The sequence below is a fragment of the Gopherus flavomarginatus genome, chromosome 3 (genome assembly GCF_025201925.1).
Source record: "Gopherus flavomarginatus isolate rGopFla2 chromosome 3, rGopFla2.mat.asm, whole genome shotgun sequence".
Lineage (NCBI taxonomy): Eukaryota > Metazoa > Chordata > Testudines > Testudinidae > Gopherus > Gopherus flavomarginatus.
Window position 1 is genome coordinate 287,238,337 of NC_066619.1, and position 20,955 is coordinate 287,259,291.

The following is a 20,955-nucleotide window of genomic DNA, read 5'->3' on the forward strand; positions in this document are numbered from 1 at the left end:
AAGGTTTTTTAAATGTTTAAGAAGCTTTATTTAAAATTAAATTAAAATGCAGAGCCCCCCAGACCGGGGGCCAGGACCCAGGCAGTGTGAGTGCCACTGAAAATCAGCTCACGTGCCGCCTTCAGCACCTGTGCCATAGGTTGCCTACCCCTGGCCTAGAGCCATCAGACCTCTCCATGGCATGGGAATCAGCACTACTGTACTGGTGACAAACTCGAAGGTCTCCACCTGTTATAGGAGGACTTTGATGCTTAAAATCCCTGCCCCAGTGAATGGAAATCCCAAGTATTTTAAAGCTGCCAAAACATGCGCAGGAAACACATAAGTGTAAACAACTCTCAGTGTTGACACAGTTGAGCGCAGTGCTTTGGTGAGCAGCACAGGGGAACGGATGGGAAAGGCACGTTCAGAAACGAAGAGCAGGGAAATAACAGTGGCTCTCCCTACATTGCTTCCATGTTTGGGTCTGGTACCTATAGTCTCCTGAGGCAGCTTGCCAGGATGCCAAATCTAACACACAAGTCAGCCTCTCCTCCTGCTGCTGCAGCAAACCCAAATTCCCTCCATTAACCTCCATTCGGTACTGGCTAGGAGGCACACAGTTCCAACCCAGCCCGGCCGCTCACTAGAGCTGCCTGGAAATCCTCCAACAGAACAGTTCTGCACCAGAGACGACAGATTCACCTAAACAGAAACGTTGCAAAGACAGCAAAGAATCCTGTGGCACCGTATAGACTAACAGATGTTTTGGAGCATGAGCTTTCGTGGGTGAATGCCCACTTCGTCGGATGCATGCAGGATTCTTTGCTGCTTTTACAGATCCAGACTAACATGGCTCCCCCTCTGATAGTTGCAAAGACAGTAAGATTTTGACGAAGCTCCAGCAGAATCCAGACAGCCGAGTCTTCTGCCAGCTCACCCACCTAGCTCCTCGGCAGCCCATGTGGCACGCTGCCAGGCACCCTGTCCGTCTAGCCTCCTGCCTGGTGGGCTAATGGGGACCCAAGACCCCAGGAGTTTGGAAGCTGCTGTTTCCAGGTTCCCAGTTCCTCTTCAGCCCGCCAGGCAGAATTGTTTGGAAGGAAGGACTGCTAGGAAGAGACGGGATCCACCTAATATAGAGTGGGAAGAACCTCTTCGCAGGCAGGCTAACCTAGTGAGGAGGGCTTTAAACTAGGTTTGCCAGGGGGTGGTGACCTGAGCCCGGAGGTAAGTGGGATACCGGGAGGAAACACAAGGAAGAGGGTGTAACGGGCGGCAGCCTGATTCATACTGAGAAAGAAGGGCAATCGGCTACTTATCTTAGGTGCCTGTACACAAACGCAAGAAGCCTGGGAAACAAGCAGGAAGAACTGGTCCTGGCACAGTCAAGGAACTATGATGTGACTGGAACAACAGAGACTTGGGGGGGTAGCTCACATGACTGGAGCACTGTCAAGGATGGGTATAACTGTTCAGGAAGGACAGGCAGGGCAGAAAAGATGGAGGAGTTGCACTGTATGAAAGGGAGCAGTATGATTGCTCAGAGCTCCTGTATGAAACCGGAGAAAAGCCTGTTGAGAGTCTTTGGGTTAAGTTTAGAGCCGAGAGCAACAAGGGTGATGTTGTGGTGGGCGTCTGCTATAGACCACCAGACCAGGAGGAGGAGGAGGAGGCAGACGAGATTTTCTTTGGACACCTAACAGAAGTTTCCAGATCACAGGTCTTGGTTCTTATGGGGACTTCATCACCGTGACATCTGCTGGGAGAGTAATACAGCAGTGAACAGACAATCCAGGAAGTTTTTGGGCAGTGTTGGGGACAACTTTCTGTTGCGGACAACTTTCTGTTGCAAGTACTGGAGGAACCAACTAAAGGCCGTGCTCCTCTTGACTTGCTGCTCACAAACAGGGAAGAGTTAGTAGGGGAATTAGACGTGGGTGGCAACCTGGGCAGCAGTGACCATGAGATGGTCGAGTTCAGGATCCTGACAAAAGGAAGAAAGGAGAGCAGCAGAATACGGACCCTGGACTTCAGAAAAGCAGACTTTGACTCCCTAGGGAACTGCCAGGCAGGATCCCCTGGGAGGCTAATATGAGGAGGAAAGGAGTCCAGGAGAGCTGGCTGTATTTTAAAGAAGCCTTGTTGAGGGTGCAGGAACAAACCATTCTGATGTACAGAAAGGATAGCAAATATGGCAGCTGACCAGCTTGGTTTAACAAAGAAATCTTTGGTGAGCTTAAACACAAAAAGGAAGCTTACAAGAAGCGGAAATTTGGACAAATAACTAGGGAGAAGTTTAAAAATATTGCTTGAGCATGGAGGGGTGTAATCAGGAAGGGTAATCATAGTGTAATCACACTTAGAGTTGCAGCTAGTAAGGGATGTGAAGGGTAACAAGAAGGGTTTCCACAGGTAGGTTATCAACAAGAAGACGGACAAGGGAAGTGAGAGACTCATACTGAATGGGGGAGGCAACCTAGTGACAGATGATGTGGAAAAATCTGAAGTACTCAATGCTTTTTTTGCCTCAGTCTGCACAGACAAGGTCAGCTCCCAAACTGCTGCACTGGGCAGCACAGTGAGCAGTCCTCCGTGGTGAAAGAACAGGTTAAGGACTGTTTAGAAAAGCTGGACATGCACAAGTCCATGGGGCCAGATCTAATGCATCAGAGGGTTCAGAGGAAGTTGGCTGATGTGATTGCAGAGCCATTGGCCATGATCTCTGAAAACTTGTGACGATCGGGGGAGGTCCCAGATAATTGGAAAAAGGAAAATCTAGTGCCCACCTTTAAAAAAGGGAAGAAGGAGAATCCAGGAAATTACACACCGGTCAGTCTCACCTCTGTCCCTGGAAAAATCATGGAGCAAGGAGCCCAGAAATTCCTGGTCACCTCGTTCATGCAGAGGGACAAACTCTTGGCATCCAGGTGGAAGCTGCAGCATGCTGCTTTATCACAGGGCAACCACCACTGCTCCAGCCTCCATGGTTTGTTTTTTATACCTGCTTCCTTCTGGACAAGCAAAGGCATGGCTAGAGTGCACAAGCCATAGGAGAGACTTTATAACAGTTGCCATGGTGCTGGGGATCAGCAGAGCAGCCTTGCGCCGAGGCCTGATACGGGCTCACTCTCTCTGCGTGTATCTACACTACAAGCACCACAGAGGCACAGCTGTAGCCGTGCTGGAGTGTAGACACCTGCTATAGTGATGGGCTTCCACTCCTATAGTAAACCCACTCGTAGCTTGGGTCAATGGTAGATTCTTCCACTGGCAGAATGGTGTCTACACTGGAGCTTAGACGGATTTAACTAGGTCTCTCCAGAGTGTGACTATTTCACACCCTGAGGTACAGAGCTAAACTGACTGACGTTATAGGCGCAGGCCAGGCCTCTGGAAGAGGTTAGCACTTTCTCACAGGTTTGCTACATCACCCACACCTCTACCATAGAGTTTGTTTTTCCTAAAGGGATTTATCAGCTCCAAGACACTTACTGCCTGGTGTGTTTAAGATCTTGGAGACTTTGTTTTTATGAACAGTCTGTTTTTGAAGCTAATGCTCCACAAACAAGTTAAAAGACTACTGCTGTGTTTTATGGATGCAGTTTCTATTTGCACTCATTTGCAAGGGGGTAGGGTTTGGGTGGTTTGTTTTTTGGAGGGGAGAGCGGGGAAAGTTTATTTGGGCCTTGTATGTTCCAAGAAATAGTTTTTATCGGTTTAACAGGACTTTGGTTGCATCAATTTGATTAAAAATCTGTTTTATTAGCAAAAAAATAAATCACAAAGTTAGAATGCTGCTCAGGAGAGCCTCGTTTATTGTTAACATCCCACGGTCCCACATTGCACGTAACCACACAGTAGCGATGTGGCAGTGGCTTTTGAGGGTGACCTAGAGACGAAGCATAGGGGTGAAACAACAGTTTTGTTTATAGCCGAGAACATGAGAAGGACATGAATTCTGTTGCAAGTGCCTCTAAAAGAACCCTGTCGCGTTTTGATTTTTTTTTTTAAACTGATTCTTCAAAAATTAACATTGGTGTTTTAGTGGTTGCTTTTGGTTTCAACTGAAAACTGGAATCCTAATGATAGGTGTGATCCCTTGCTTACGCATTCTAACCAGTGCACAGAACAAGTAACAGAGAAAGCAGCATACACAGCATAGCAACACTCCTAACCCCACAATGTGCTTGCATCTTCTCTTTACACGACAAGAGACCTAACTTGCAACAACCTCCCACTCCAGCTGACAACATCGCTATAGCAACCGAGCGCTGCTCCCTAGCAGCATCAGAAAAAATTTCATTACAGAAAACAAGGGACAAGATGTTCAGCCACCCAGACTCTCAGATAGCCCCAGTTTGTGCCAACCCCTGCCCCCCCACTCCCCAAAAGCAAGACAAACACAAAACTATCAATGTTCTTAACCATCTAACTGCTGGATGAGGAAAGGACTGAACAGCAGTGGGCACCTCTCTCTCCAAAGCTGTTTCTATTCATTATTACAGCTTGATTCTCCTTCTCTGCTTTCTTTCTGAGCTTTCAGGCTGGAGCCAGTCAGCGAAGGGGAGCTGTGCTCCACAGAAAGGAGCTTGATAAAAAGAGAAGTGAACACTCTTACAGGGTAAGGTTCTAAGAACAGGCCAAGAAATTATTAAGCAGCATGCTCCTATCATACAGAGCAGACATGTTAAAACTCTCATGGATTTGGAGTCCACCCTCCCCAGCTCACAGCTGCCATGCTGGATTTGCCCCTCTAAAAGGATCCAAGTCCTTGCGGCCGCTTCAGAGTTCCGCTTGTAGAGGCAACGGTGCTCCCAGGCAAAGTCAAACCTGCCTCATGATTTCAAGCCAAGTTTTAAATCTGGGAAAAGAGAGATTACTCGCCAGCCTCTGTAACACAAGTGTGCTGCCTCTGCACAGTAGCGGGATGTGTCTCTTCCCTGTATAGCACACAGGTGTGCCTGGGCAGAAGCGATGCACTGCAGGTACTGAAGAGTAACTTCTTTAAAAAGGACAGCTGGTGCACCTTGCCAGAAGAGGAGGAGAGACTGAAAGAGTGTACAACAAAGGGCTGGTCTACACGGGGGGGAGGGGGGGAATCGATCTAAGATACGCAACTTCAGCTATGTGAATAGCGTAGCTGAAGTCGAAGTATCTTAGATCAAGTTACCTACCATACTCACAGCACGGGATCGACGTCCGTGGCTCCCCCTGTCGACTCCGCTACCGCCGTTCACATTGGTGCTGTTCCGGAATCGACAGGAGTTCATTCAGGGATCGATATATCGCGTCTCATCTAGACGTTATATTGATCCCTGAGAAATCGATCACTACCAGCCATATCGGCAGGTAGGAAAGACATGCCCAAATAATCCAAGAGGAAAGACAGGCAAAAACACAGCTACAGATAGCTATCTGCTGCTCAGAATAAGTCCCTTCCACTTCCAGGAAGAACATTTTAAGAGACACATCCCTGGAACATAGCAGAATTTGTTGAACTCTCACAAAACACGCCAGGCCAGGCCAGGCCAGGCCAGTAATGGTCTCTGGGATCCAAATCATTAGATGGAACAACTGCGGAGCGGGATGAAGGATGAGAGGACTTCTGACTCAGGAGAATTGGTGACACTTGTAAATGATACATAGACTCCCGTGCAAAGTCCCAGGGAAGAGTGTATCAATACTGACTGCGCAAGACAGGGCCATCAGTCTGACCTGAGCCTTGTCTGCATCTCTTCTAACCGACAGTTTGGCATAACTTAGCCCTTTGCTCCAGTCTAACAGGAATAAGAACATAAGAACGGCCGTACTGGGCCAGACCAAAGGTCCATCCAGCCCAGTATCCTGTCAACCAACAGTGGCCAATGCCAGTTGTCCCAGAGGGAGTGAACCTAAGAGGTAATGATCAAGTGATCTCTCTCCTGCCATCCATCTCCACCCTCTGACAGACAGAGGCTACAGACACCATTCTTTACCCAGCCTAGCTAATACCCATTAATGGACTTAACCTCCATGAATTTATCTACTTCTCTTTTAAACCCTGTTATAGTCCCAGCCTTCACAACCTCCTCAGGCAAGGAGTTCCACAACTTGACTGTGCGCTGTGTGAAGAAGAATTTCGTTTTATTTGTTTTAAACCTGCTGCCCATTAATTTCATTTGGTGGCCCCTAGTTCTTGTATTAAGGAAAAGTTATTTACTTGTTTCCATATTTACTTTCTCTACACCACTCATGATTTTATATACCTCTATCCTATCCCCCCTTAGTCTCCTCTTTTCCAAGCTGAAGAGTCCTAGCCTCTAATCTCTCCTCATAGGGGACCTGTTCCAACGTCCTGATCATTTTAGTTGCCCTTCTTTTTTTAATAATTGGAGGTATACCAATCTCCTAGAACTGGAAGGGACCTTGCATGGTCATCAAGTCCAGCCCCCTGCCTTCACTAGCAGGACCAATTTTTGCCCCAGATCCCTAAGTGACACCCTCCTCAAGAACTGAACACACAACCCTGGGTTTAGCAGGCCAATACTGAAGCCATTGAGCTATCCCTCTCCCCTTCTCTGAACCTTTTCTAGTGCCAGTATAACTTTTTTGAGATGAGACCACATCTTTACACAACATTCAAGATGTGGGTGCACCATGGATTTATACAAGGGCAATAATATATTCTCCTTCTTATTCTCTATCCCCTTTTTAATGATTTCTAACATCCTGTTTGCTTTTTTGACCACCTATGCACACTACGTGGACATCTTCAAAGAACTATCCACGATGACACCAAGCTCTTTTTCCTTCGTTGCACTGGTACTGAGTAAGCATCCATTTCTGCTCTGGATTCAACACACTTTGCATGGCTGGTTGATGTGAAAGGATCTACCAATGGACTGTTACATTTCTTGAATACCTCTACTAACATCTGCTTAAGCAATCACTCATCCTGGTCCTGTACCCTGAAACTTTTCTTGTAAGCTAGCACATTTTCTTTCCCAGCCGAAAGAACAAGAGTACTTGTGGCACCTTAGAGACTAACAAATGTATTTGAGCATAAGCTTTCCCAGCTGAGTGAGCTAAGGGACACACCTGACAGACTAGGTACCAATTCAGAGGGCCAGCAAAATGGCTGAGAGTGGCCATCTCCTTGCTTGATGATACTGAACATTGCTGTGATGTTGTCTGTCAGTACTGGACCAACAACTCTTTTAATCAGCGTAAGAAAGGACTTCAGAACCCACCTGATGGCTCCTACTTCCAGACCATTTACTTGCGGCTTGGCTTCCCATGTAGTCCACCAACAATATACCATCACATTTTGGACGTGGGTCAGCCCAATCAGGGGCATCTGCTGAGACTCACACGGCTGGGGATGGAGGACAGAAATGAGCTGCCACTCAGCACACCCCCTTAGCTACCACAGGGCCACAAATTAAAAGTGAGGAATAACAACTGTTAATTTTTTCCTGGAGGACACTTGGAGGCAAGGAGTCAAACAACTGCTGGATTGGTTAGCCATCTCTAACCCAACCATTCTGTCACGGTGGGACTAAAGAGATTTTGCGCTGCTTGGATGCAGTGGGCTGGCCATTCCATTGAAAAACTGCACAAAGGGACCATTAAAGGTGAACGGATTAAAACGGTGTTTGCACATTGCCTAGTACAACAGGGTCTCGGTCCACGACTCGGGCTCCCAGGCACTATGATAACACTAATACTAATTTAATATTAAAAGTTAAATCCAAATTACTATCCATACATGTTTAGAGTGATACTACGCCCCACATTCTTCATAGAGATATTATTGTGATATGATTATGGCATAACTATCATGTATTTTCTGCAAGAGAGGTCATGTGCTATGTCATTGAAAAGGTTATCATTCATTGAATATGATTATCCTATTTGTATGCCTGTATCATTTCGGTATCTGAAGTTAGGAATATTGTCTATGCACCTGTTACAAATGCATTTACATATGGGGAACACCCACTAGACAGAATGTAATCAGTTTAGATGGCTGGCTAGGAAGGGCCATTAGGGAAAACAATAGGTCTTAGAAGATGCTAATCTGCCACTGGGGAGCCTTCCTGAGGATGCAGCAAACAGCCTCCAAGTCATGGTTGCTGTGTCCCTACAGGGACATGTGACCAAGTCACCTGGTACTGGACTCCATCTTGGATACCAGGGTTTTTCCCCAGAAAGGCGTGGGAAGTAAAGTTGAAGACAAAGGGTACCCGCCATATACAAAAGCTATTTAACGAAGGGGAGTGACATCATCTAGGTTCTTCAATAAGTCCCGGCCAAAGAAACTGCTGGAAACACCTGAGGAACAAAGACTGGACTAGGGGAGAAGGGCTGAATTCAGATTAGAGGGATTTCTAGCCTGTGAAAGGAATACCTGGAGTTTTAAGCTGCAAGCAAGTGCAGCTTCCTCTCAAGAATCTCTGCAAACTGTCTAAAACGACATTTAGGGTGAGAATTTGCTACTGATATCCAATCTCTTTAGTATATTAAGCTTAGATTGCATTTTTGTTTATTTGCTAGGTAATCTGCTTTGGTCTGTTTGCTATCCCTTATAATCACGTAACGTCTATGTTTCGTAGTTAATAAACTTGTTCTTGTCTAAAACCAGTGTGTGGAAATCATAACCGGGGGCAGAAAGCTGTTGCATATCTTCCTCCACATTGAAGGAGGGGGCGAATTTCACGCGTTTACGCTGTACCGTTCTCTGCGCAGCGCAAGACGGTATCATTTTGGGTTTAAGCTCCGGTGGGGGGGGTGCCATAGCTGAGCCTTCCCATGTAGAGCTGATCTCAGCATCTGTGTGAAGCTGGGTGTGTCCCTACCTGTATGTGTGCTGGAGGGGGCTTGCGGGCCTGTCACAGCAGTACCATGTAAAAGGAGCCCAGGCTGCTGGGTCAGGTGGGCTCAGTGGCACCCCAGTTCCAGGCAGCACCCCAGGAGAACCTGTCACAGAGTTAATTCCTCATTCAGTTTAAAATGATGTAATTTCCTGCTTCACTTGAAGGTACCTGCCCAGCCTCCACTCTCAAGTTTTCCTTGCTACAGGCACTTAGGGTATGCTCACACTGCAAAGAAAAACCTGTGGCACCAAGTTTCAGAGCCCAGGTCAATTGACTCAGGCTCACGGGGCTCGGGCAGAACTAAAAATAGCAGTGTAGACATTTGGCCTCTAGCTACATCCCGGGCTACGAGACCCACCCCCTCGTCGAGTTTCAGAGCCCAGGCTCCAGCTCAAACGTCTACACTGTTATCTTCAGCCCCTGCAGCCTGAGCCAATTGACCTGGGCTCGGAGACTCGGAACCACAATCCTTTATTGCAGTGTAGACATACCTACAATCCTGGGAGTGCGAGAAATGCAGCTCCCCACACTGTGGATTCGGTGGTTGTAACGCCATTCTCTGCCTCATGAAGAACATGGAACTCTTGGTGCAGTTCAGCATCATTTCATGATCCCATAACTTTAACCCGTTGAGACATCCCTACAGTAATCCGCAGATGAAAGATTGCTGATAGAGTAAAAATGCATCGAATGGTAGAGCTAACTAGGCCCACCTTTCTGAAGAAGACTCAGAATTTTGAGCTGCCCGGCCTTCACTCCTTAAGTGATTGAGGGACAGGAGTCGTGGCACTGCCACTCTCCCTGGAGTGAAGGAAATTCACTCCCAGGAGTGGGTGTGGAATGTCTCAATTTGTCACCTTTAACCAAGACCCCTTTTTGATTAGGGAGCTGCATACATAGAACCACAGACATGTAGGGTGGAAGGGGCCTCGAGAAACCATCAAGTCCAGCCCACTGTCCTGAGCTAGGACCAAGTAAACTTGGACCACCCCTGACAGGTGTTTGTCTCCAATGACCAGGATTCCACAAAGTCCTTTGAAAGCCTGTTCTAGAGCTACCCTTAGAGTTAGAACTTTTTTCTAAATTTAACTTAAATCTCCCTTGCTGCAGATTAAGCCCGTTACTTCTGGTTCTGCCTCCAGTGGACATAGAGAACAGCTGATCATCATCCTCTTTATAACAGCCCTTAACGTATTTGAAGACTGTTAGCAGGTCCCCTTTAGTCTTCTTTTCTCAAGACCCAACATGCCTAGATTTTTTAACCTTTCCTTATAGGTCAGGTTTTCTAAACTTTTCTTATTTTTGTTGCTTTCCTCTGGACTCTCTCCAATTTGTCCACATCTTTCCTTAAGTGTGGCGTCCAATACTGGACACAGTATTCCAGTTGAGGCCTCACCAGTGCTGAACAGAGCAGGATAATTACCTCCTCGTCTTACATACAATACTGCTCTTAATACATCCCAGACTGATCTTAACCTTTTCACAACCGCAGGATACTGACAACTCATTCAGTTTGTGATCCACTACAACCCCGAGACCCCTCCCAAGAGTATTATCACCTAGATGTTATTCCCCATTTTGTAGCTGTGCATTTGATTTTTTCTTCCTAAGGGCAGTATTTTGCACTTATTTTTACTGAATTTCATCTTGTTGATTTCAGACCAATATTCCATTTTGACAAGGTTGTTTTGAACTCTAATCCTCTCCTACAAAGAGCTCACAACACCTCTCAGCTTGGTCTCATCTGCAAATTTTATAAGCATACTCTCCACTCTATTATCCAAATCATTAATGAAAACATTGAATAGTACCAGACACAAGCCTGATCCCTGCGGGACCCCACTAGATGAGACCTCCCCGTTTGACAGTGAACCATTGATAACTACTCTGAGTATGGTCTTTCTGTGACCTTTGCAGCCTCCCAATGCAAGAGGGCAAAGGGCTCACTGCAGAGAGTTCTGGATGCCTAACCCCACCTCACGAATACCATAACCTGCATCTAAAAGGTGTCATGTAGGATATCAATAGAAAGCTAACAACATACTGATCATTAACATTATTGTGGGGTATATGTATGGAGGACAAATGCAAAATGACAAATATGTTGGGAATTATGTCCTTAAAGTGTGTCTGCCGCGCAGGGCTGAAGTTACTCCTCCCTAACCAAAGGAATATGGCTCTGCCACCTGGAAGGTACTTCCAAAGTACATTAAGAAACAATGGGAATTCATTTACATAGAAGGTAAACAGAACCATCAAGCTAACAAGGGAAGAAGATAACTACTCAGCATCACAGCAGTGCGAGGAGATTGGCGGAACAGATCAATCTGCATTTTGGCAAACACCAGCAGTGGAAGAAACCAGCATGAAACTTCCTTCACCACAAGACTCCATGTCATCTTTCTCACAGCTTGAATGAACTTTACTTTGGGGGGTAACCATCAGAAAAATCTATTTCAAAGGTTCACTGGACCATACAAGGGGCAGAGACCCCACTCAAATTATCTTTCATCCAAGACAACAATGGAATGGAGTACTTTGGACTTCAGGGGGCATCCTGGCCAAGGGGGTGGTCAGCCATCTTGCTGGAAGATAGTGTGGTGAAAATCTGACCTTGAACCAAGACTGTAGTATTGTTAAGTCTTAGTCTCTAGAAAGAGTTTCTCTCTTTTATTTGCTCGTAGCCATTTCTCACTCTCCTTTACACTTGAACTCGCTCACAATTCTCTCTTCTTTTGTTAATAAACTTGTTTTAATGTAATCTAAACAACCCAGTGCTGCTCTGAACTGAGGTGCTAGCCTGACTCCAGCTGAAGCGAAAAGCGGGGCACTTTGTCTCTTCAGAGGAGCACATGAACCTTATGGCTTGGAATGGGCCAGGAAAGGGCTGGACATTGCAGAGCACACGGTTTGGGGGAAATGACAGGGGGCGTTGGGGCATCTTCCAGGTGTAACCAAAGCTGGCTGAGGCCAGAATGCGGCTCTGATGTAACAAGCAGGCTGCTCCAGTCGGAGCTGCTGACCCAGGGTGGTTTATCACACAGATACTCAGTGCACAGTGGACGCTTGTTTGGCTGCTCCCTGCCAGCGTACAAGGGAGCTATAGCAGCAAAGCACTTTAAAGGCAGTTACAGGGCAAGTGATAATCTCTCACTGGTCTATATCACACCCCAGAACGTGACATCCACCTTAGACCAGTTTGCTTATGAGAATGTGTCAGAAGCCTCACTAAAATCAAGATACATCACCATCTATTGCTTCGCTCACCCCAATCTACTAGGCCAGTAACACTGTCAAAGAAGGAAATTAGGTTGGTTTGGCAGGATTTGTTCTTGGCAAATCCATGCTGGCTATTCCTTATCTCCCTATTATCCTCTAGGTACTTACAAACAGATTGTTTAATCTTTGTTCCAGTATCTTTCCAGGTATCAAAGTTAGGGTGACTTGTCTATAATTCTTCAGGTCCTTTGTTCCTCCTTTTAAAAGGCAGGTACTATGTCTGCCCTTCTCCAGTTTTCTGGGGCCCTACCTGTCCTCCAAGAGTTCCCAAAGAGAATTGCTAGTGGTTTTGAGATTGCTTCAGCTAGTACTCAAGGACGAATTTCATCAGGCCTCCCCAACTTGAAATCATCTAACTTATCTAAATATTCTTTAACATGTTCTTTTCTTTTTTTGGTTTGCATTTCTTCTCCACGGTTGTGAATATTATTTGTGCTGAGTCTCTGGTCACCATTAACCTTTCCGGTGAAGACTGAAACAAAATAGGCATTAAACCCTTCCGCTTTCTTGATGTCATCAGTTATTGGCTCATTTTCCCTGTTAAGTAGAGGACATACACTTTCCTTTGTCTGTCTCTCACTTCTACTGTATTTAAAGATCCTCTTCCTACTGCATTTCTTGTCCCTTGCTAGGAGTATCTCATTTTGTGTGTTACAACCTTGTGCTATTCTTGCTATCAACCATCAGCCCATGTTTCCATTTTTAGTAGTATTCTTTTTTGATTGTCAGGTCATTAAAGAGCTCCTGATGGAGCCATATTGGCCTCTTACTATTCTTCCTGTCTTTCCTTCACAGGAGAATAGATTGCAGTTGTGTCTTTAATAACGTCTTCTTGAGAAACTGCCAGGTTTCCTGAACTCCTTTTTCCCTTAGACTTTTTTTCCCACAGGACCTTAGCTACCAGTTCTCCGAGTTTGTTAAAATCTGCTTTGTTGAAGTCCACTGTCCTTATTCTGCTGCTTTCACTTCTTCCATTCCAATGAAACATGAAATCTATCATTTTAGAATCACTTTCACCCAAAACTGCTTTCCAGTGGGAGATATGCTATCAAGTCCTCCCTGTAGGTTAGAATCAATTCTAAAATGGCTGTCCCCTTGGTTACATCCTCCAGTGCCTGGAACAAAAAGTTGTCCCAGACGCATTTCAAGAACTTATTGGATATGTTGTGTTTTGCCATATTACTTTTCCAACAGATGACGGGTAGTTAAAATCCCTCATTCCTATCAGGTCTTGTCTTTTGCATATTTCTGTTATTTGTTCTAGGAATGCCTCATTTATCTTCTTTTCCTGCCTTGGTGGTCGATAGTAGATCCCTACCATGACATCACCCCTAGTTTTTACCCCTTTTATCTTTACCCACAGACTCTCAACTGGTCTGCCTGCCACATCCTTCTGGATCTCAGAACAAGTGTATATATTCTTGATGTACAACACCTGCTCCCTTTTTACCCTACCTGAACAAGCTGTACCCCTCTATACCAGTATTTCAGTCATAAGACTTAACTGCCATCACAGACTGGGTGGGGCAAGTCATACATTAGTTTGTGGACTAATACTTCTAGTTCTTCCTGTTTACTCCCCATATTCCTTGAACAGACATCTAGGATGTTGAGCAAATTCCCCCATGGATTTCCTCTGATTTCTCCTTTGACCCTATTGCATTCTTTCATGTTCCCCACAACATCTAGCCCTCTGTTCAGGTCACTTATCTAGTCTATACTGAGCTGTGGGCTTTTGTGACCTATCCCCTTTGAACCTAGTTTAAAATCCCTCTCATTAGGTTGACGACTCAGTAGCAGCAGCCTGGCAGGCACAGACCAGACCACGCTGCCCAGAGGAAAAATATACCTGTGACTGTCGCACAAAGATGCCATGGTTCTCTTCACAGGTGAAATACTTCCTGCCCTGCACAGTTCCATCGTTCTTGCCCTTCGCTTCATCCAAGATGACTCCAACCCACTTTCCCGTGGCGAACAACGTGGCTCCAACATATGCCACTGTACCACGGTATCCCTTTCCGATGACTTCCACTCTGGAGCCCACTTTCAAGGGCTTGCCACTAGCTTCCACACTCATCCTGGTTCCAGTACTTGACACCTAGAGGAACAGCAGGAGAATAAGAATGTCAGCAAGTGAACATCTGAAGTTACTATCAACTGTATTTCTCTTACTATTTAGGAGACTGAAATCTCATTCTTAGTTCAGCTGAAAACAACCACCATGTTTGATGTGACCTACATGAGGACAGCGTGCGTCTTCCATTTTAGGATTTTGCCTGGAGTTAGATGAGGTGGAGGAAAAGGTTTTGACCAAAGTAGGCCAGTCATCATGAGAGTCATTGCTACAATTCGTTATTTTCAGAAGCAAACATAATAGATGCCCTCTCACCTTGGAGCTGCCACAAGCATTAAAACCACGCACACCAGCAAAGCCCCAGAAATATTAATTACTGCTCCTATTAGTTTTTAATACACACCCTAAGCACATATACAGTATATATTTTGGGAAGAACCATTCAGTGGCTTTGGGAAAGACCAATATGAAGCAGCAGCCCTTTAGCAAGTCATCATATACATCTGACACTGTGACAGACGGTCACAGATCATCTTCCAGTGTGGGAAGCACGGGATCACTGTCTCAGAAGAGACGACTTTATCTCCCTGCAGCATCCCTCGCCTCTAGCATTAGAGGCCCCTATAATCAGGGCTGTTGGGTTTGTGAACCCTCCTCTTCCACAGCATCATGCTTTCCTACCTCTCCTCAAAGAGACATGGCTGGTCCATGTCTGATATTAGGCTGCTAGTTCTCAATCTGCATGGATTTAGGAGACAACCTCTGGGCCAGGAGCACCCATTCACAGCTTTACTAGAGCTCCAAATCAGGCATTACGCAGTTAATCAGAAAATACAGACATTAAACTCTCATTATGTTTTCAAGACACTCAGTATATCCTCCTAATCACCCATCCATGCTTGCTAAAGTCTAATGTGCACAACTGCATTTTTAAGTTATCATCTCAAACCTGTATCTTCTGCCTAGGTACAACGAAATGCATTCCAAGATTCACTTCTGGTGCAGAGAATAAGGCCATGAGTGTAAGCAATTCCATAAATGAAGTGTTTTACAAACTCAGAATCTTACACGTGTTAATGTAACTGTGAAGCACATGCCTCCAGCAGCTATGGGCCCCCTCCACTCTACTGTTGGGCGAGACGTCACCCACTGAAAACAGTTCCATCTCTATTAATACTACATGCCTAGACCATAATGTTGCTGTCACATTTCACTGGCCTCTCCAGGCACTCATACTGTGTCCAGGGCAAAAAGGAGTCTAAAGCTTTACACAGTTAACTGCTATCAGAAAGACTCCATAATATAAATGCTTACACACCACTTCAAGTAATCCTTAGCATACAGGAGTTCTGAAGAAAAATGTTCGTAAAGAAGAAAGAAACTGACGTGGGAAGAAAGGGAACCGATCATAAACAGAAAATGCCTCAGCCTCATCTGTATTCCAGTAGCTGTGGTAACCTGCAAGGTATTATTCTATTTGACTGAAGAAGCAAATATTATTTAACCAGATAAGTCCACAGGAAGTTGCATCCATCTTCTACTGTAAAGAAATATACTTGCAGCTCAACCAATGGCTAGCCTGAGTTTTGGGGGCTCCTTATGCAAACACCACAATATTTATACTTCCATTCGTTATTCTAGCAATGTGACATTCTGTTACAGAAACAGCAAACCCCAGGTTAGGCTCCAGCTTGGCCTAGCAAGCGGAGTTTTCTTCCAGATCACGAAGCTGTACAGACAGTATTAACCACCATGCCTATTTGTAAACATTATACCAGGCCCTGATCTGATGAAACAGACAGATTCCTAAACGCAATTCATAGTCATTCATCTTGCCAATGGGCCAGGCCAGGGGTGGGCAAACTATGGCCTGCGAGCCAGATCCAGCCTGCGAGCCATTTTAAGCCAGCCCACAAGCGGGGTTTGCCCCGCTCCGGGGCTCCAGCCGGGTCGGGGGCCACACCACGAGGCTCCCGGAAGCAGCCGCATGGTCTCGCTTCGAGGGTCGGGGGCCACGCCATGCGTAGGAACCGGAGAAGGGACATGCCACTGCTTCTGGGAGCCACTTGAGGTAAGCGCCACTCTGAGTCTGCATTTCTGAGCCTCTCCCAGTGCCCCAACCCCCTGCCCCAGCCCTGATTCCCCTCCCGCTCTCCAAATCCCTCAATTCCCAGCCCAGAGCACCCTCCTACACTCCAAACTCCTCATCTCCAGCCCCATCCCAGAGCCCTCACCCCCTTCTTCATCTCCACCCCAATTTTGTGAGCATTCATGGCCCACCATACAATTTCTATTCCCCGATGTGGCCCTAAGGCCAAAAAGTTTGCTCACCCCGGGCCAAGCTGTCAGGGCCAGAGCCTTCAAGAGTGTTCTTGGCTAAAATCTGTTAAATAGAATTGATGACCTGAAATGACCTTAATTTATCCAGGTTGGAGACCTCACAGCTCATGTGACCGCCTCATGAGAGACATAAGTTCTCTTACAAGTTGAGCTTTCATAGACTCATAGACTTCAGGGTCAGAAGGGACAAATATGATCATCTAGTCTGACCTCCTGCACAAAGCAGGCCACAGAATCCTACCCATCCACTTCTATAACAAACCCCTAACCTATGTCTGAGTTATTGAAGTCTTCAAATTGTGGTTTGAAGACCCCACGCTGCAGAGGAAGGCGAAAAACCTCCAGGGCCTTTGCCAATCTGCCCCAGAGGAAAATTCCTTCCCAACTCCAAATATGGTTATCAGCTAAACCCTGAGCATGTGGGCAAGACTCACCAGACAGCACTCAGGAAAGAATTCTCTGCAGTAACTCAGATCCCATCCCATCTAACATCCCATCACAGACCACTGGCCATACTTACCTGCTGATAATCAAAGATCAATTGCCAAAATTAAGCTATCCCATCATACCATCCCTTCCATAAACTTATCAAGCTTAGTCTTAAAGCCAGATACGTCTTTTGCCCCCACTACTCCCCTTGGAAGGCTGTTCCAGAACTTCACTCCTCTAACGGTTAGAAACCTTCGTCTAATTTCAAGTGTAAACTTCCTAGTGTCCAGTTTATACCCATTTGTTCTTGTGTCTACATTGCTACTAAGCTTAAATAATTCCTCTCCCTCCCTAATATTAATCCCTCTGATATATTTATAAAGAGCAAGCATATCCCCCCTCAACCTTCTCTTGGTTAGGTTAAACAAGCCAAGCTCTTTGAGTCTCCTTTCATAAGGCAGGTTTTCCATTCCTCGGATCATCCTAGTAGCCCGTCTCTGAACCTGTTCCAGTTTGAATTCATCCTTAAACATGGGAGACTGGAACTGCACACAGTATTCCAGATGAGGTCTCATCAGTGCCTTATAGAACGGTACTAACACCTCCTTATCTTCGCTGAAAATACCTCGCCTGATGCATCCTAAAACTGCATTAGCTTTTTTAAAGGCCATATCACATTGGTGGCTCATAGTCATCCTGTGATCAACCAATACTCCAAGGTCCTTCTCCTCCTCTGTTGCTTCCAACTGATGTGTCCCCAATTTATAACCAAAATTCTTGTTATTAATCCTTAAATGCCTGACCTTGCACTTTTCACTATTAAATTTCATCCTATTACTATTACTCCAGTTTACAAGGTCATCCAGATCTTCCTGTATGATATCCCGGTCCTTCTCTGTATTGGCAGTACCTCCCAGCTTTGTGTCATCCACAAACTTTATTAGCACATTCCCACTTTTTGTGCCAAGGTCAGTAATAAAAAGGTTAAATAAGATTGGTCCCAAAACTGAACCTTGAGGAACTCCACTAGTAACCTCCTTCCAGCCTGACAGTTCACCCTTCAGTACGACCCGTTGTAGTCTCCCCTTTAACCAGTTCCTTATCCACCTTTCAATTTTCATCTTGATCTCCATCTTTTCCAATTTATCTAATAATTCCCCATGTGGAACCATGTCAAATGCCTTACTGAAATCGAGGTAAATTAAATCTACTGCATTTATTTTGTCTAAGTAATCTGTCACCTTCTCAAAGAAGGAGATCAGGTTGGTTTGGCACGATCTACCTTTAGTAAAACCATGTTGTAACTTGTCCCAATTACCATTGACCTCAATGTCCTTAACTACTTTCTCCTTCAAAATTTTTTCCAAGATCTTACATATTACAGATGTCAAACTAACAGGCCTATAATTACTCGGATCACTCTTTTTCCCTTTCTTAAAGATAGGAACTATGTTAGCAATTCTCCAGTCGTACGGTACAACCCCTGAGTTCACCGATTCATTAAAAATTCTTGCTAATGAGCTTGCAATTTCATGTGCCAGTTCCTTTAATATTCTTGGGTGAAGATTATCTGGGCCCCCAATTTAGTCCCATTAAGCTGTTCAAGTTTGGCTTCTACCTCCGATGTGATAATATCCACCTCCAGGGCCGGTGCAACCATTTAGGTGAACTAGGCGGTTGCCTAGGGCGCCGAGATTTGGGGGTGCCAAAAAGCGCCCCCAAATTTTTTTTAAATGGTTGACCAGCCGGCTGCTGCTGGGACAGAGAGGGAGTCTGAGCTGCCGGCGGCAGCCGGCAGCCCAAGGGGTCCCCCTGGCCCAGGGAAACCCCGGGCTGCCGGCTGCCGCGGCGGCGCACTGACCCTGGGTCAGCGCGCACCGCCGCGGCAGCCGGCAGCCCAGGGTGTCCCCCGGGTCAGTGCGCCGCCGCGGCAGCCCGGAGCCCAGGGGGTCCCCCGGGTCAGGGCGCCGCCGTGGCAGCCGGCAGCCTAGGGTTTCCCTGGGCCAGGGGATCCCCTGGGCTGCTGGCTGCCGCGGTGGCGCGCTGACCCGGGGGATCCCTTTAGCTCTATCCCATTTAAGTTTGTATATCACTTGGCAATTATTGTTATGAATATTATTACTTATGTATTCTGTGTCCAAAAATGTTCTAGGATCTCTGCAGACAAATAAAAGAGACTCACTAGCCCAAAGAGCCTGTGATCTAAATTAAAAATGACACCAAGTGATAGTGACAAACAATGGGAGCAAAATAAGGAAATGGGAAGAGGAGGATACAAAAATCAGGTGACATAGTTACCTGTTAGGTTCACATCATGTTCTGCAAAATCTGTACAGTTTTTTATATTCCCTTTCCTGTTTGTATCTAAACTGTTCCCGCATTTTCTAAACTTGAAGTGATTTTCTGTTTCATTACTAAACAGACCCCTTACAAACAATCCATACACCCTTGTGTGTTGTTTTAAACTATTGCATGTGTTAAAACCTACTAAGCCCCCACTTCTTAGCTTAAGAGCTCGTTTACACATATTTCCTATCTTACTTTACCACCAACCACCCTTAGCCCAGATCCCCAACCCAGGTGACTGTAAGCCTCTCATCCTCTGATATCTCCACATCTCTTCCATCCCCAGCAATCATGTCCTTATTTCAGTAAGTATTTTCATTGCCCAGAAATGAGAGGTTTACAAAAGTTACTCTTGTTATCAGAGGCCTTGATCCACCTTCATAGAATCTCAGGGTTGGAAGGGACCTCAGGAAGTCATCTAGTCCAACCCCCGCTCAAAGCAGGACCAATCCCCAGACCTTGAAGTCAGTGGAAAAATTCCCACTGATTTCAGTGGGTTTTAGATCAGGCCCAGAGGCTCCAAGAGCCACTTCTTCCTCTTCCTCCACAGAAGCCCTTCAACACCCTATGGCCTCCTGTTCCAGCGTTCAGCTCAGGCTCTCCGTTAAATAATGAAGAACTTCTGGGGCTATTACCTCAGAAAAGCAGAACGTTTGTTACTCCTGTTTTATTGTCCCATTTGAAATAATTCTTTAAAATGTAGGTTTCTCTTGTGTAAGGTAACAAGTGACTCAGGATCACCATCTAGCCACAACATGCACGATGCTGAGAAATAAGTAGGTGTGGTGGTTGTTTGCTGACCGGTAAAGCCCTGATTTGATACTAAATACTGGAACAGACATGAACTATTAATGTCTCTAGAGCTCCCAGGTCTCTCCCATTGATGGCCTCCTCTTTCGCAATCAAGCAAATGGGATTTGCATGTGAATTCTTACAATGTAACATTCAAGGATTAGCTGGACAGCTCGGAGCACCTTGGAGTTGTACCTTCTGTGAACTTTCATCTTTTATCATTCTTTCTAGCAGAGCAGCACAATAGTGGGATCCTAGGTTGTACTAGCCAGATGTTTTCCTTACTAACTAGGAAGGTTGATCTCCTATTATTTTCTCAGATGCTTGAATTGCACCTCTCTCAAGTGAGGTAAAGTAGAACAAGGCAAAACATCTTAACAGATACCTCCTGCATAAGTGATTGCAGGATAGGGGTCTATTTCTTTAAAACAAACCTGGACCACAATGCCTCTGAGAAACTTGACAACCCCTAATATGGAACAACTTTTTGATCCTATCCAGAGCAGTTGCTGTTACACCAGTAGGATAAGATCTGCCTACATCTGTGCTTTTGTTTAGTGTAATGGTTGCAACATAAACCTAACAAGGCTTGAATACTCAGGCTTAAGCTTGAAAGTCATCTTGATCTCTTAATCAATATTTACGTCAAACAGTTGATGAAATTCAAATAGTTAATTATAGTAAGTGACATGCATTCTCTATCCTTTACTTTTAATAGTGAACAAGAAAAAGGACTGATAGGAATAAAATTTCATTTTTTTTCATTTACAGTTGATGCAGCCTCATGGCAGATTAAAAAAAAAAGGTCTGGGGCACAATTTCGTGACCGTGTATTGCATATAATGTGATTTTTTGGGG

At 45.5% G+C, this 20,955-nt stretch overlaps 1 protein-coding gene across 13 annotated transcripts in view; it reads right to left on the reverse strand.

The window, feature by feature from the left end:
- The window catches only part of DCTN1 (dynactin subunit 1), a 134,683-nt gene that overhangs the window by 78,433 nt on the left and 35,295 nt on the right, over positions 1 to 20,955 (reverse strand). For 12 of the 13 annotated variants that reach the window (XM_050944872.1, XM_050944876.1, XM_050944874.1 and 9 more), the window contains exon 2: positions 13,966 to 14,214. In XM_050944872.1, coding sequence (XP_050800829.1) covers positions 13,966 to 14,193 — 228 coding nt within the window. In that variant the 5' untranslated portion in view covers positions 14,194 to 14,214. Of the gene's footprint in view, positions 1 to 13,965; positions 14,215 to 20,955 lie in introns of those variants that run through there. The other variant, XM_050944880.1, reaches the window with a different exon arrangement.